We start from the raw sequence: 15,233 nt of genomic DNA on the forward strand, positions 1-15,233 counted from the left end.
GTTGAATCTGTTAGTTTTAAAATATTTTGTTTAGCTTTTTTTTTTTTAACTTTTTAGCCAGTCATCACTTAATCATGATACTAATGGGATAGTTTACTCATTTATTTTTGCTACTGCAAATATTAACATGCGCTTACTTACACATGCCTTAGCACTTTTTACCAACATGACACTGATATATGAAAGGACAGACCCTAATTTCAGTGCACATTGCCATCTTTCTCAAAAAAGATGAGGCTGTTATATCCTATCAGCTATTATAATGTGTATGTATGTGTGCATGTACCTGTGTGTGGTATGCATGTACATGTGTATGTGTAAGTATGTGTGTCTGTGTTTGTATATATGTGAAGGTATCTGTATGTCTATGTGTGTGTCTGTACACTTGGTGAGTAGGCTACCATTTCTTGAACCAGCCATTCAGCATTTAGGGTGCTGATTTTTTAAAATATGTGTCAGTCTTATTTAATGAAAATATGGCTTCATATAATGATTTTGTTCTATTTTTGTAGATACGGTCTCACTGTGTAGACCTTCGTAGACTGGAACTTGTTTTATTTTTGAGATAGGGTCTCACTATGTAAACCAGGCTAGTCTGGAACTCACAGAAGTGTTCTTGTCTCTGCTTGCAGAGTGCTGGAATTGGTGGTATGTGACACCACTCCCAACTTAACCTTGTTCAGTTTCTCTTCTATAGATTTTCTGTTGATATCTTTGATCTATTTTCTGCCAGATGAGTTCTCTTTTTCTTACTGTTTTAAAATGATGTCAGTCCTTTATCTTTCATAAAGATTTATTTTTACTGAATATATGAATGCTGTGCCTGCATACATATATGTGTACCAGGTACATGCCTGGTACCCATGGAGGTCAGAAGAGGATGTGGGTCCCCTGGAACTGGAGTTGCAAGTGGTTGTGAGCTGCCATTGGGTTCTGGGAACTGAACTTGGGTCTTTTTGCAAGTACTCTTAGCTATGGAGCTATACTTCCAGTCCCAACAGGTAACTTTTAAATTGAGCCTTACTGCTTTGTGACATGAGCAGATCAGTTCTTTTTTTTTTTTTTTTTTTTTAATCATGATATTTTTAGGTGGGTAGGCTTGAGACATCTCATTATGTGTCAAGGCCCACCTGGAACTCCAGCTCCTCCTTCTTCATCCTCCTAAGTCCTGGGATTTATATATGTTGTAGCACTGGCCTAATTTACAATTTACTTTTTAAAGACTTATTTATTCAATGTATATGAGTGTTCTGTCTTTATGCACACCAGAAGAGGGAATCAGAAATCATTACAGATGGTGTGAGCTACCATGTGGTTGTTGAGAATTGACCTCAGGTCCTCTGGAAGAGCAGCCAGAGCTCTTAATTACTGAGCCATCTCTCCAGGCCTACAATTTTACTTTTTAAAGCTTAAGTAAAAGAATTAATGTAAAAGTTCAGCAAAAGTTTATCATATAGTAAATTCCTAATTAGCTGGCTGTTATCAATAGACACTGCTTATTTTTAAGAATTGGTTTTACTTGAAATCACAATTAAGTTTTGTTAGACTGCATTAGCTGTTTTGATGTAATAAAATACCAAACAAGTGACTTAAAACAACATATACGGAGCTGGAAAGTATTTAAGAATACTTGCAGCTCTTACAGAGAACCAGGGTTTGGTTCCCAGCACCCGTGTAGGATGGCCCACAATTACCCCTAACATTAGCTCCAGGAGATCCGGTGCCCTATTATGGCCTCTATGGGTATGAGGCGTGCATGAGGTGCACACACATATTAGGAAACAAAACAAAACTGTCATAGCCATATCCACTGGGAACTATGAGCATCATGAAGCCAGCATAGCTGCTTGACACAGTTCCAGCACAGTGATTGAGCATATTGCTGCAATCACTGTCATTCTGTCTCTAACTTTTAGGTTTTGGTCTCTGCATGTTACATTCTTAGGGACTTTATGATTCATTAGATGTTTTTCCTGAGAAAATTATGTCTGAGTCTTTTTACAAAAATCCTAAAATTAACTTTATCTGGACACTCTTTGGAAGTCTTCCTTATGCCCTGGAGATTATTAAGCACAGATAAACGCATAATAGATGAGGCTATACTCCAGGAATCTTCCTGGGGCATCTGCCCCTGAGCAAACTCAAACAGTATAATTGGTGCAGAGTAAACAGAAACAATTGACAAACCTTGACTGGCCAGGAGAATAGGTTACAGATTCAAGGCTTAGAGCTCTCTGAAAATATAGTTTAAAGATGGGGAGGGGGGTCATATAGCGTACATTCCTGAAGGAATTAAACTTGGTAAATAAGACAGATTGACTGAAATAAACTTTTTCTATTTTATAGTATAGCTGACGGAACATATAGTAAAAGAAGTTAGGTATTAGTATTTGCTATTCATAAAAAGACTGGTTCATATATTTTCTATTTGTCTGGAGTGCTCTCAAACTATAAACACTGCCAGGCTAAATGTAAATGTGTTTGCTTTGGAGAAAATATTTTTTAGATTCTTTAAATTGGAGGTATAGGGCTAATAATAATAATAATAATAAAATCTGTTCTCTTTGTATTCTCTAATTGTAACTGAACCTGTAACCCTGGACATGTAATGAAAAATCAAACACATACCCTGTATCACTTGGATAATCATTAGTACGTCTTTGTTCTGTGAAACTTGTATAAATAAAGAAGTACATGGTTCCTTGTGAGTCAGAGAGCTGCCAGATTCCCCTGACCAACTTCTTGGCTTGCTCCCTCCCCTTGCTGATCCCTTATCTCCTCTAGGGGCTGCCCTGTTAGCAAGGACTCTTGGCCAGGGAAGTCCCCTGTCCCTCCCCACCACAGAACAAAACCTTTAAGAAATATATTCAATTTACTAGTTTACAGAGCCTTGTATTAGAAATTTGGCCTGGGCTTAGCTACCTGTATTTTCTGGACTGATCGTCCTTGCTGTCCACTGGCTTCTCATCATGGGATCTATTCTGGGTCTTCTTCCAGAAGACTCACGAGCACACGATGCTGAGTGCTTGTCCACATGGCATCATTTCTAGATGCTTTGGCCAGGCCACCAGATTAAGCAAGGGTTGGAGGCTGTCAGCAGCACTCCCTTTTCTTTTTTTCTATTTTCTATTTATTTATTAATTTAATCTCTTTACAGCCTGATCTCAGCCCCCTCCCTCTTTTCTTCCTGGGCTCCCCCTCATGCCCCCTCTCTCCACTCCCCCCTTTCCCCAAGGGGTATCAACTCACCCAGGCTGGACTCAGTGATGAACATGTGTAATTAGCTCTAGGTAAGCCAAGGCAAGAGAACTAAGGCAAATTTAAGGCTAGCCTGATCTAGATATGATGTTCCGGACTAGGCAGAGGTAGCTGTACAGTAAGAATCTTTCTCAGCAAATAGCCCTGTGATAGTCCACTTGATCATGTTAGCTGTCGCAGGTAATTTCAAATACAGTAGGGGGCACTGCTGCAAAACTTGTTCCTGTGAGGAGGTCAGCCTTTGCTTATCTGTACTGTTGCTTGGTGGCTGAAGTATCTGCTGGGCAAGTATGAAGACCTGAGTTTAGGTCCCTAACATCCCTACAAAACCTGAGCACAGCAGTGTGTGTCTCTGCTTCTAGTACTGAGGGCTGCAGACAGGAGCATTGCTTGGGCTCACTCACTGGCCAGCCTGTCTATCCAAAATGTTGAGATTCAAGTTCAGCGAAGAGACCGTGGCTCAAAACAAGAGAATAGAGGCCATGAATTTGAGAGTATGGATGTACATATGAGGAGATGGAGGGAGGAATGGGAAAGGGAAAATGACTTCAAAAATAAGGAAAGAGACACCTAACATGAGTGTCTGTCCTCCGCATGCACAGGAACAAGCCAATATGCACAAATGAAGTTGAGAGCCAGAGAAATCTGAACAGAACCTAGTAATTTTTCTTAATATGCATTTGTTCACAGAGTTTATTTTTAAGTGAAAAAAAAATTAAGTAGTATTGGTTTTCTTTGAACTAAAATGCTTCTAGAAATAAAAATAGCATACCATAATGGATACAGATTAGAATTTCTCAAAATTTCTTTCATACATGTTTTAAAGAATTATTTTTTATTATTTCTAATTTTGTGTATGTGCCTGTGTGATGTGTGTGCATGTGAGAGCAGAGGTGTTGGTTCCCATGGGACTGGAGTTGAAAGGAGGTTGTGAGTCATCCAACATGGGAGCTAGGAACTGAACTGAGGTACTTCCCCAGAGCATAACGGTCATGCATCATTGCTCCAGTGGGCACAGCTTGCCCAGCAGGTTGCTATTGTAGTTTGTAAGGGTCACAGCTGCATAAGACTATTATACTGGCCTTTTTCTCCAGCAGCCTGAGTGGCATCCTCCAGGAATGAGAAAGCCAGCAAGGAAGCAGCCTAGGGACAGCTTGAGCTCTCCATGCTCTGCAACCAAAGTTTCTTAACATCTAGTTCTGAGAGACAGATAAGAGCAATGGCCGCATGTGATCCCCAGCTCCCCACCCCACAGCCAACAGCTCACAGAGTGGCATCTCATGCCTGGCGCCACTAGGCATTCAGTTTAGTACTTACGGCTTCGAAGCTTGTTTTTGTTTTCTTTTCTTTTTTTAAGACAGGTCCTGTCTGTGTCGCCCTGGCTGGCCTGGAACTCAAAGAGATCTACCAGCCTCTGCATGCTTTATGGAGCGCTTATGCCACCCTGTTTGTTAAGCCTTCTCCTTTAAAAAGAAATATTAACTAAAAAAAAATAAAAAGTTAATGTAATGTGAACAGCATGAAGTTTTAAAAATTTCTTGGAATCATATACTGAAAGAATGTTTTGGAAAATGAATTTACACATTTAAAAATGTTAAAATTATAAAGGTAATAATGGGGGTATCTGCAGAATCAAAGTGTAATGATACAAATCTCTGATTTTTTTTTTTTTTGCATTGATTCTAATTAAATTAATGCTTCTTAGAAGTGGGAGATAGTAAGACTGGGAGAGCAACAGGTCCAAAAAGTCTGGACACAGGGTCTTTTCTGAGACTGATACTCCAACCAAGGACCACTCATGGAGATGGCCTGGAACCCCTGCACAGAGGTAGCCTATGGCAGTTCAGTATCCAAGTGGCCTCCATAGTAATGGGGACAGGGACTATCTCTGACAGGAACTGATTGGCCTGCTCTTTGATCACCTGCCCCTGATGGGGGAGCAGCCTTACCAGGCCACAGAAGACAATGCAGCCACTCCTGATGAGACCTGATAGACTAGGATCAGAGGGAAGGGGAGAAGGACCTCCCTTATCAGTGGACTGGGAGAGGGACATGGGTGGGGAAGAGGGAGTGTGGGATTGGGAGGGGAGGTACAGGGGGGATACAAACTGAATAAACTGTAATAAATAAAAAGAAAAGAAAATTTTTAAAAAAATAGCGCTTCTTGTGATTTAATGGCTTGCCAGTCACAGGTGGAACATTTTAAAGGGAAATTTAAGGAATCTGATCTCAAAGTGCCATTCCAGTGGTGGTCTTGGTAAAACCTTGCTGTCGTTTATAATGATGGATGGGTTATAGAGGGTAGTGGACCAGAGCATAGCCTAGTCTTTTTGAAGTTGTTTTTTGAATGGCGTGATATTTGCTCTTTAGGAGACAGAAATCCTTGTCTAAAATGTGTTGAGCAAGTTGGTGTATAGTTACAGTTTTAAATGGGGAGGCATTTAGAAGCCAGCGGTAAGACATACGATCTTAGAAGCTATTTCAAAGATACACTGGTACTGTTTAAATCAGTGGAAGCATAAATATGAACATGCTAAATGAATTTAACCCTTTGTAATTGGACTGCCATTTCTCTCTCTATTAGGTTCTAATAAACCAGTAAAGAATATGAATCCAAATTTAGTTTGTGATCTCTTGTCATTTAATTTTTTTGTATTTATATTTTTATTAAAACAGTGGTTCTTTTTTTTAACCTGTTTCTGATTGAATAACCAATGATAGACGGTTGTTTATGTTGTTTCTAGCGGACTACCTAGCTCAAGCATTTGATTCCCTTTGTTTGGACTTGAAGACTGATGAAGGGAAAACCTTGTTTTTGGAGTACCAAGCTGTTCCAGTAATACTAAAACACCTGAGAATATCCAGTAAAGGACTGTTATCCAATGTCATTGACAGTTTGCTTCAGATGACGGTAGACTCGAGTAAGTTTATATGTTTTATGTATGTAAAGAAATGGTGCTTTCATCTCCTAGTCAGAATGGGTTAACCCCACATACCAGGACTTCAGCTTTTAAGTGGTGACTATTGTTAAAAGTTACTATTCAGGTCAGCACACAGCATGAGACTGTGGCATCTTGATACATATATGTCATACTTTGTTGCTGTGTGCCCTCCCCTCCCTGCCCTCCTCTCTGTCCTTCCTCCAGGTGACTCCTGGTATCCCTCCAGTTTGTCCTCTTTGTACTTTCTTATTACATGTCTTCTGTTGTTATTCCTATTTTCCACATCCCTTATGATCTCTTCCTCCCCTCTTATGACTCATTTTCTAGTAAGTGAATACAAACATATGGATATAACTACATAGGTTTATATATGTATATAAACATATATGTATATAATATATATGTGTATTAGAAATGATGTGATATTTGTCTCTGAGTCTGGCTTATCTGATTTAACATGATTCCATTTACATCTGTTTTCTGAAAATATCATGATTTTTTTTTATCTTTCTTTTTTTTTTTTTTTCTTTTTAGTTACATTTTGTTAACTCTGTGTCCCAGCTGTATCCCGCTCCCTCATTCCCTCCCCAGTCATGATTTTTTTTGATGCTGCATAAAATTCCTCACATTGATGGATATCAAGAATTGCTTACACTTCCTCAGCTATTGTGAATACTGCAGATCTAAATGTGGGTGCACAAAGGTTTTTGTGGTGTGCTGACTTAGTGTAAATGGGTGATAGTGTGGAACTATTTTCAGGTTTTTTTGGGGGGATCTCCACACTGATTTCCACAGTGGCTGCACAAGTGGATTCTCAGTGTTTTCAAATTCCTGGTTGCTCTTTGAGATTCAGAAGCAATATATCAGTATCTCAAGAATTATCGGAAACTTTAAAATTGTGATGACTTTAAACACACCTGCTTCACTCTGTGTTAATTGGATAGCTACAATTCATGTAAAGAATATACTAAATTGAATAGTATTTACAAAGAACTGCATCCTACAGTATTATTTAAATGATGAAAACCATAATTTAAAATTCCTGTCTACCAGTCAGGTAACAGCTTCTCATGGAAACACAGATGGCCAGTGCCCACTGAGGCATGTGCTCTGTGCTGAAACTGTTATTGTCTCGAGAGAGCACTCAGAGGGCCTCCTTGCATATAATACATATGTGAACTCATTCATATATTTTTCTTTTTGTTACCCTTTATTGTTCCCCTTCCTAAATGTTATACTCACATGTATATTTGCTTTTATATATACATTGTAAACATTATGGGTTAGCGTTCACATGTGGGGGAGTGTGTGTGTGTGTGTGTGTGTGTGTGTGTGTGTGTGTGTGTATGTTTTTTTTCCCGGAGAGTGGATGAACTTGCTTAATATTATGCATTATAAGTTCATCCATTTTCCTGAAATTTTTCTATTTTTGTTTTTCTTTGGGGCTGAATAATACTCAATTATATATATGTGTCAAAATTTTTTTAATTTTATTTCCTTTTATTTGTTTTTTTAATTTTATTTTATTAATTATACTTTATTCACTTTGTATCCCCCCATAAACCTCACCCTCCTCCCCTCCTAATCCCCCTTCCCTCCCCCTTCTTCACGAATGCCCCTCCCCAAGTCCACTGATAAGGGAGGTCCTCCTCTCCTTCCTTCTGCTCTTAGTCTATCAGATCACATCAGGAGTGGCTGCATTGTCATCTTCTGTGGCCTGGTAAGGCTGTTCCCCCCTCAGAGGGAGGTGATCAAAGAGCAGGCTAATCAGATTATGTCAGAGGCAGGCCCTCTTCCCATTACTATGTAACCCACTTGGACACTAAACTGCCATGGGCTACATCTGTGCAGGGCTTCTAGGTTATCTCCATGCCTGGTACTTGGTTGGAGTATAAGTCTCTGGGAAGACCCCTGTGTTCAAATTTTCTGGTTCTGTTGCTCTCCTTGTGGGGTTCCTGTCCTCTCCAGATCTTACTATTTTCCACTTCTTACATAAGATTCCATGCACTCTGCCCATTGTTCATTGACTTCTTGAAGGATGCCAAGGATGTCTTCCATCTCCCTGCTGTATTGAATAGAGAGGCAGTGAAAATGGAGATGCAGATATCTCTGCAGTAGGATAAAGAGTTCTCTGTGTATGCCCAGGAGTACAGTAGCTGTTTCATATGCTAGTTTTGTTTCCAGTTTGCTGAGGATCTTCCAAGCTGATTTCCATCATGGTTGTATCCTGCCAGCAGTGAATGAAGGTTCTTCTTTCTCCACATCTTCTCTAATATTTGTTCTCAGATTTCTTGCTGACAGCCACTCTGACTGCACTGAGTCATTATCTCAAAACATTTCCCTGATGACTAAGGATGGTGAACAATTTTTAATGGTTATTGGCTATTTCTTCTTTCTTTCTTTCTTTCTTTCTTTCTTTCTTTCTTTCTTTCTTTTTCTTTTCTCTCTTCTTTCTTTTAACTTGCTGTATTTTAAATTCTTTGAATTATCCTATTTGTTGAGTTGCAGGTTTATTTCCTATTTTTGCAGTTCTTTGTAAATTAATTCTTTCTTTCTTTCTTTCTTTCTGTCTTTCTTTCTTTCTTCTTTCCTTCTTTCTTTCTCACTTTCTTTCTCTTTCTCTCCTTTCTCTCTCTCTTTTTCTTTCTTTCTCTTTCTTTCTCTCTTTCTTTCTTTCTCTCTCTTTCTTTCACCCTTTCTCTCTTTCTTTCTCTCTCTCTCTTTTCTTTTCTTTCTTTTTGCCTGTTGTCTGAAGTGCAGATGTTAAAGGTTTTCTGCCATTCTGTGGGCTATATTGGTATAGTTTCCTTCAGCTGTATAGAAACTTAACTTTCATGTAATCCTATCTGTTGATTTTTGGGGTAGTTTTTGTGCTATTGAAGTTCTATCCAGAAAGTTCTTGCCCATCTCAATGTATTGAACAGTATACCCTGTGTTTTCATTTATAAGTTTCAGCTTTTCTTTTTACTAGTTTTTTGAGAATTTTGTACAATGTGTTTTGTGCTGTGATCATATTTGCTTCCCTCCCCCAGTTTATTTCAGACCCACCCTCTCTTTCCTATCTACCCCAATTTGTTTGTTTTTTTCTACCATCAGTTGGTGCTGCACAGCTATTCTTGAATGTGTGGTCTTCCACTGGAGCAAGCTTGACTTACCTGAGGTTACATTCTTAGAGGAAACTGGCTCTCAGCAGCTAAAAGTCGCCAATAGCTAGTCCCCTGGCTAAGGGTAGGATTTTATGTCCAACTCCCTGCTTCATGCTGGGATTTGGTCTGGTTTGGGCTTGTACAGTTCTTGTGAATCTTGTCACAAACACCATGAGTTAATATGTGCAACTGCCTGATGTGTCCAGAGGACACTGTTTCCTTTTAATCACCCACTGCCTCTGGCACTTAGACTGTTCCTTCCCCTCTTCCTCAGTGATCCCTGAGTCTTGAGAGGAGGAGTGCTCTATGTGTTCCACTTAGGGCTGAGCATTCTGTAGTCTCTTATTTTCTGTACCTTTAATCCCAGCACTCAGGAGGCAGAGGCAGGCCTGGTCTACAGAGCGAGTTCCAGATATCCAGGGCTACACAAAGAAAAGCTAAAACAACAACAACAACAACAAAAGGGTTATGATAAATCATTAGGAGTTGAACGCTGTCTATTTAGCAAAAATCATAGTAGTAAAGTCTTCCCTAAAGCCTATGTCCTGTTTAGCTATGGTTCATAAAGCATGGCTATGGGGTGATTTATAGAAGTATAGATGGCACAATGAACTGGAAAGCCCATCCTAGTATGGGTTGTATCCATGGAGCTTAATACACAACTTTGCAACAGCTCCATGAAGAACAAAGTGACTGCTTGTGTAACTTTAGGAAGGGACCTTGTGGATCTCGTATGCTTGTGAGCTCCTTTTAGAGGAGGTAGCTCATGCGTTTCTTGCCTCCCTCCAAAGGGAGTGTTTCTATTTAGAGGAAATAGCTACACAGATCTCGTTCTCTAGTGCTTACATAGATAACCCCTCTTCTTTTTCTACCAGCTAATTTCTGTTTCCCTGGCTTTACTTATGGTTTTAGATTTTGTTGCTTCAGTAGTTTATCTTAAACAATACAAAGCGAGTCCAGGGCAGTCAAGGCTACAGAGAAACCCTGTTTCAAAAAAATCGATAAACAAGCAAACAGTAGAGTCTTGGGAGGGGGCTAATTAGCCTGTAAAGTGATTAAATAAATAGGTGGAAGAAAAGAAAACCATACAGTCTCACGATGGCAACATTCAAGCCTTCCAAGTTGTGTTTTTACAATTAAAATGCAAGGTGAATGCAAAGCTATCATGGTTTTATATCTTTTATGGGAAGTAACTTTCTTGCATTTATTTTAAAAAAGCCTTTTGCAGAGGTTTTTTACTAAAGAATGAAATGCTTTAAAGGCCAAAATTGTGTGATTTTTGTTGTTATTTTCATCCTCCCCTAACAAGCTAGTACCAGTGACTTACGCTTTCAAAGTATCTTCACCTATTATCTTGTAATAAACACGATGAATGAAATAGGGCTTCTTACCTTTGCAGGCATCTCTACTGGATGCTTCTTAAAGGCACAGTTTCTTTCTTTTTTAAAAAATAATTTATTTTTACCTTATGTGCCTTGGTGTTTTGCTTGCAAGTGTGTCTGTGTGAGAGTGTCAGATCTGGGAGTAAACAGACAGTTGTGAGCTGACATGTGGATGCTGGGAATTGAACCCAGATCCTCTGGAAAAACATCAGTGCTCTTGACCTCTGAGTCATCTCTCCAGCCTCAAGGCACAGTTTCTAAGTAAAAGGATTTTTGCATTTAAGGCTTTTGGTAACAAATTTGGAAGATTTCTTTATTTTTGTTTGTTTGTTTGTTTGTTTGTTTTTTGAGACAGGGTTTCTCTGTGTAGCCCTGGCTGTCCTTCACTCCAGGCTGGCTTCATCTCACAGATGGGAGACCTGCTTCTGCCTCCCAAGTTCTGTGGTTAAAAATATGCACCACCACTTTCTGGCTTATTATTTTATTCTTAATGAGATTGAATATATTGTGTTCTCTTATAGTTGCGTTAGTTGTGCTCATTAATAAAAATACTAGGTACATCTTTTCTAATTATTTATAAGAACTCATAGTAATGGTATCAGTTTTATGGCAAATATATGCAAAGTCATCTCTGCTTTCCTCTTTTCTATGTTAGTCATTTCTCTCTTGTTTTGGCTATTATAATATTTTCTTTTTTATTTTATTTATTTATTATTTTTTAATTCTTTATTAATTACACTTTATTCACTTTGTATCCCCCCTGTGGTTCCCTACCTCCTCCCATCCCAATCCTTCCCTTCCTCAACCCTCTGCATACATGCCCCTCCCCAAGTCCACTGATGGGGAAGGTCTTCTTTTCCTTCCTTCTGATCCTAGTCAATTAGGTCTCATTAGGAGTGGCTGCATTGTCTTCTGTGGCCTGGTAAGGCTGCTTCCCCCTCAGGGGGAGGTAATTAAAGAGCAGGCCAATCAGTTCATGTCAGAGACAGTCCCTGTTCCTATTACAATGGAACCCATTTGGATACTGAACTGGCATGGGCTACATCTGTGCAGGGGTCTTAGGTTATCTCCATGCATGGTCCTTGGTTGGAGTATCAGTCTCAGGAAAAACCCATGTGCTCAGATTTTTTGGTCCTGTTGAACAGCCCAGATGCCCCTCAGTGGAGGAATGGATACAGAAACTGTGGTACACCTACACAATGAGATATTACTCAGCAATAAAAAACAAGGAAATCATGGAATTTGCAGGTAAATGGTGGGATCTGGAAAAAATCATCCTGAGTGAGCTATCCCAGAAGCAGAAAGATGCACATGGCATATACTCACTCATATAGACATATAATATAGGATAAACCTACTAAAATCTGTACACCTAAAGAAACTAATCAAGAGGGAGGACTCTTGATAAAATGCTCAATCCCTATCCAGAAAGGCAAAGAGGATGGACATCAGAAGAAGGAAAAAAGAGGGAACAATACCGGAACCTGCCACAGAGAACCTCTGAAAGGCTCTGCCCTGCAAACTATCAATGCAGATGCTGAGACTTATGGGCAACCTTTGGGCAGAGTGCAGGGAATCTTACAAAAGAAGTGGGAAACAGTAAGATCTGGAGAGGACAGGAACTCCACAAGGAGAACAATATTTTCAATTTCACTTTTAATTTTTCAAATAAATTCATCTTTATGTGAAAACTTAAATTTTTAAAAGATTTTATTATGTTTTGAGAGTATAATTATATCATGCCCCTACCCTTTTCTCTCTTCAAACCTTTCTGTGTGTGCTTCTTTGTTCTCTTCCAAATTCAATGCCTTTTTTTCCATTAATTGTTGTTACGCACGTGTGTGCAAATAAAAACACACACACCTAAATACAGGAATGTAAGCGGCTCAGACTGTGTAATGTTACATGTGTACATGTTTTCAAGGCTGACCATTTGGTACAGGGTAACCAGTTGGTGTGCTCTTCCCTGGAGAGACTCCCCCACCCTCAGCATTCTTAGTTTCCTGTAGTTCTTCATGTAGGAGTGAGATCTCATGAGCTTTTCCCCATCCACTTTGGCATATCTGCTGTCTTTGCTGTAAGCAAAAACTGTAAGCAGTCATGTTGGTGAGCCTTCATGGTTGAGCTTCTGACATCCTAGGAAGCACAATCCCATAGCAGACTCCTTGATCCTCAAGTTTCTGTCCCCTCTTGCATGATGATTTTTATTCTTAGGTTTTTAATCTGTTATGAATCTTTCATGTTTTTAGCTCTTTATGCTCAAAATGTTTTTTTCCTGTCTAATACTCAGAATCGTTACTGGGGTTTTAGAGAAAAATAATTTACCACTTTAACAGAATTTCTTACTTACAATCACCCCGACTGGACTTCCAATTAGATGTTTATTGAAGAAGCTCCTTTCCCCTTTTCTTCAAACATGCTTTGCATTAGATAATGACCTGCTCCTGTGATGCTCAGCAAGAGCCAGTGGCTGTCAGAAATAGTCCCTGTTCCCCTTACTAGGGTACCCACTTGGATACTGAGCCGCAATGGGCTACATCTGAGCAGAGGTTCTAGGTTATATCCATACATGGTCCTTGGTTGAAGAAACAGTCTCATAAAAGACCCCTGTGCCCAGATATATTTAGTCCCTGTGGAGCTCCTGTCCTCTCCAGGTCATATTAACTCCCCCTTCTTTCATATGATTCCCTGCACTCTGCCGAAGATTTGGTTATGAGTCTCAGCATCTGCTTTGATACACTGCTAGGTAGAATCTTTCAGAGGCCCTCTGTGGTAGGCTCCTGTCCTGTTACTTGTTTTCTCCTACACCCAATGTCTATCCCATTTGTCTTTCTAAGTGAGGATTGATCATCTTACCCCGGGTCCTCTTTCTTATTTATCTTCTTTAGGTGTATAGATTTCAGTATGTTTATCCTATCTTATAGGTCTATATAAGTGAGTATATACCATGTGTGTCTTTCTGCTTTTGGGATACCTCACTCAGGATGATCCACATGAACTCAATGGCTGGCTCTTTGACCTCCCCTCCCCCCCCCCCCCGAGGGAGGAGCAGCCCTGCTAGGCCACAGAGGAGGACTTTGCAGCCAGTCCTGAAGATACCTGATAAACCAGGGTCAGATGAAAGGGGAGGAGATCCTCCCCTATCAGTGTACTTGGAAAGGGGCAGGGAGGAGTTGGGGGGGGGGGGATACAGCTGGGATACAAAGTTAATAAACTGTAACTAATATTAAAAAAAAATTAAAAAAAAAAGAGCCAGTGGCTGTTTTCACTTTTCAAATGATAATTTTCGCTGTAAGTTTAAGGATGAAAGAATGAAAGTCCAAGCCAATATGGAGGCATGCCTCACACAGTTCTGGCTTTGCTTTTTAAATTTCTTTTGTATACTTCTTACCAGTAAAGTTTGGTGACTTGTTTTTCAGAGGCCCTGCAGCCTTTCTTGGAAGCCTGCAGCAGCTCTTTATTTTTTCGTACTTGTTCTGTGCTGCTCCGGACCCCTAAACTTGATCTTCACATCCTAGAAAAGCTCAGTATTATCCTACAGAAGCTTTCCAAAATCAAGTAAGAATATCTTTTTTTGTAACATTTTAAATTTATTATTATATTGTGCTTATGTTAGGGCTGCATTTTCAGTCTTAATCTCAACCCAGTTTTACTTTGATTACTACTTTGTTCTAATTTGATTATTATTTACAGTCTGTAGATGTAGAAATTTAAGAATCATGAATATTAATGATTATTGAAGACCACATATTTGGGGCTGGGTGGTGCTCAGCAGGTAAGAGTAGTTACTTGATAAGCATGAGGTCCTGAGTTCAAGTTCAAATCCCTAGTACTCACATCAAAAGCTAAGTGTGGCTGCATGCACCTGGGAGCCCAGCACTGTGGGGAACGGCCACAGCAAGATAGCTCCGAGTTCAGTGAGAGACCTTGTTTCAAAGGAATAAATCAGAGATGATAGATAGTGGAATGCTGGACATCCTTCCTTGTCCTTTATGCATACACGTACCTGCATATGCCCATACCCTACCATACACACACACACACACACACACACACACACACACACACACACACACATTTAATAATAGTCTACTAGTCTTTGAATGCAGTTTCTCAATTGTTTCAGTTATCTAACCAACTTTAAATATCAGAGATAGCATGCAATCCAAGAACAAGGCTTCCTAATTTGAGATGTTGAGAGGGTATGTTGAGGGTAGCTTTTAGTGTTGATGGTACTCGGAACCCAGGGTTAAGTGTATAGCAGACAGACTATGTAGTGGAAGACAAATACTCTTCCACTAAGAACAAGTTCACTAGTCAGCGATAACATCAGAACAGATCACTGCACGCTGATATTTCATATGAGACAGGTAAGAAAATCAAAGTGATAATAAAAGTGCATTTTTGTAATTCCTTATTAATGCACTGAAGTATGCCTTTAGTGAAACAAGCAAAAGAGTGTGTGTGTGTGTGTGTGTGTGTGTGTGTGTGTGTGTGTGTGTGTG

At 39.6% G+C, this 15,233-nt stretch overlaps 1 protein-coding gene across 5 annotated transcripts in view; it reads left to right on the top strand.

Annotated features, from left to right (window-relative positions):
* Positions 1-15,233, top strand: part of Ccdc138 (coiled-coil domain containing 138) — a 68,782-nt gene that overhangs the window by 51,753 nt on the left and 1,796 nt on the right. For 4 of the 5 annotated variants that reach the window (XM_055614260.1, XM_055614285.1, XM_055614267.1 and 1 more), the window contains 2 exons: positions 6,003-6,179; positions 14,148-14,286. In XM_055614260.1, the coding sequence (XP_055470235.1) occupies positions 6,003-6,179; positions 14,148-14,286 (316 nt within the window). The remainder of the gene's footprint in view (positions 1-6,002; positions 6,180-14,147; positions 14,287-15,233) is intronic. The other variant, XM_055614294.1, reaches the window with a different exon arrangement.

Source organism: Psammomys obesus, unplaced genomic scaffold, assembly GCF_907164565.1.
Source record: "Psammomys obesus unplaced genomic scaffold, mPsaObe1.curated_primary_1811, whole genome shotgun sequence".
In the NCBI taxonomy this organism is placed as follows: Eukaryota; Metazoa; Chordata; class Mammalia; order Rodentia; family Muridae; genus Psammomys; species Psammomys obesus.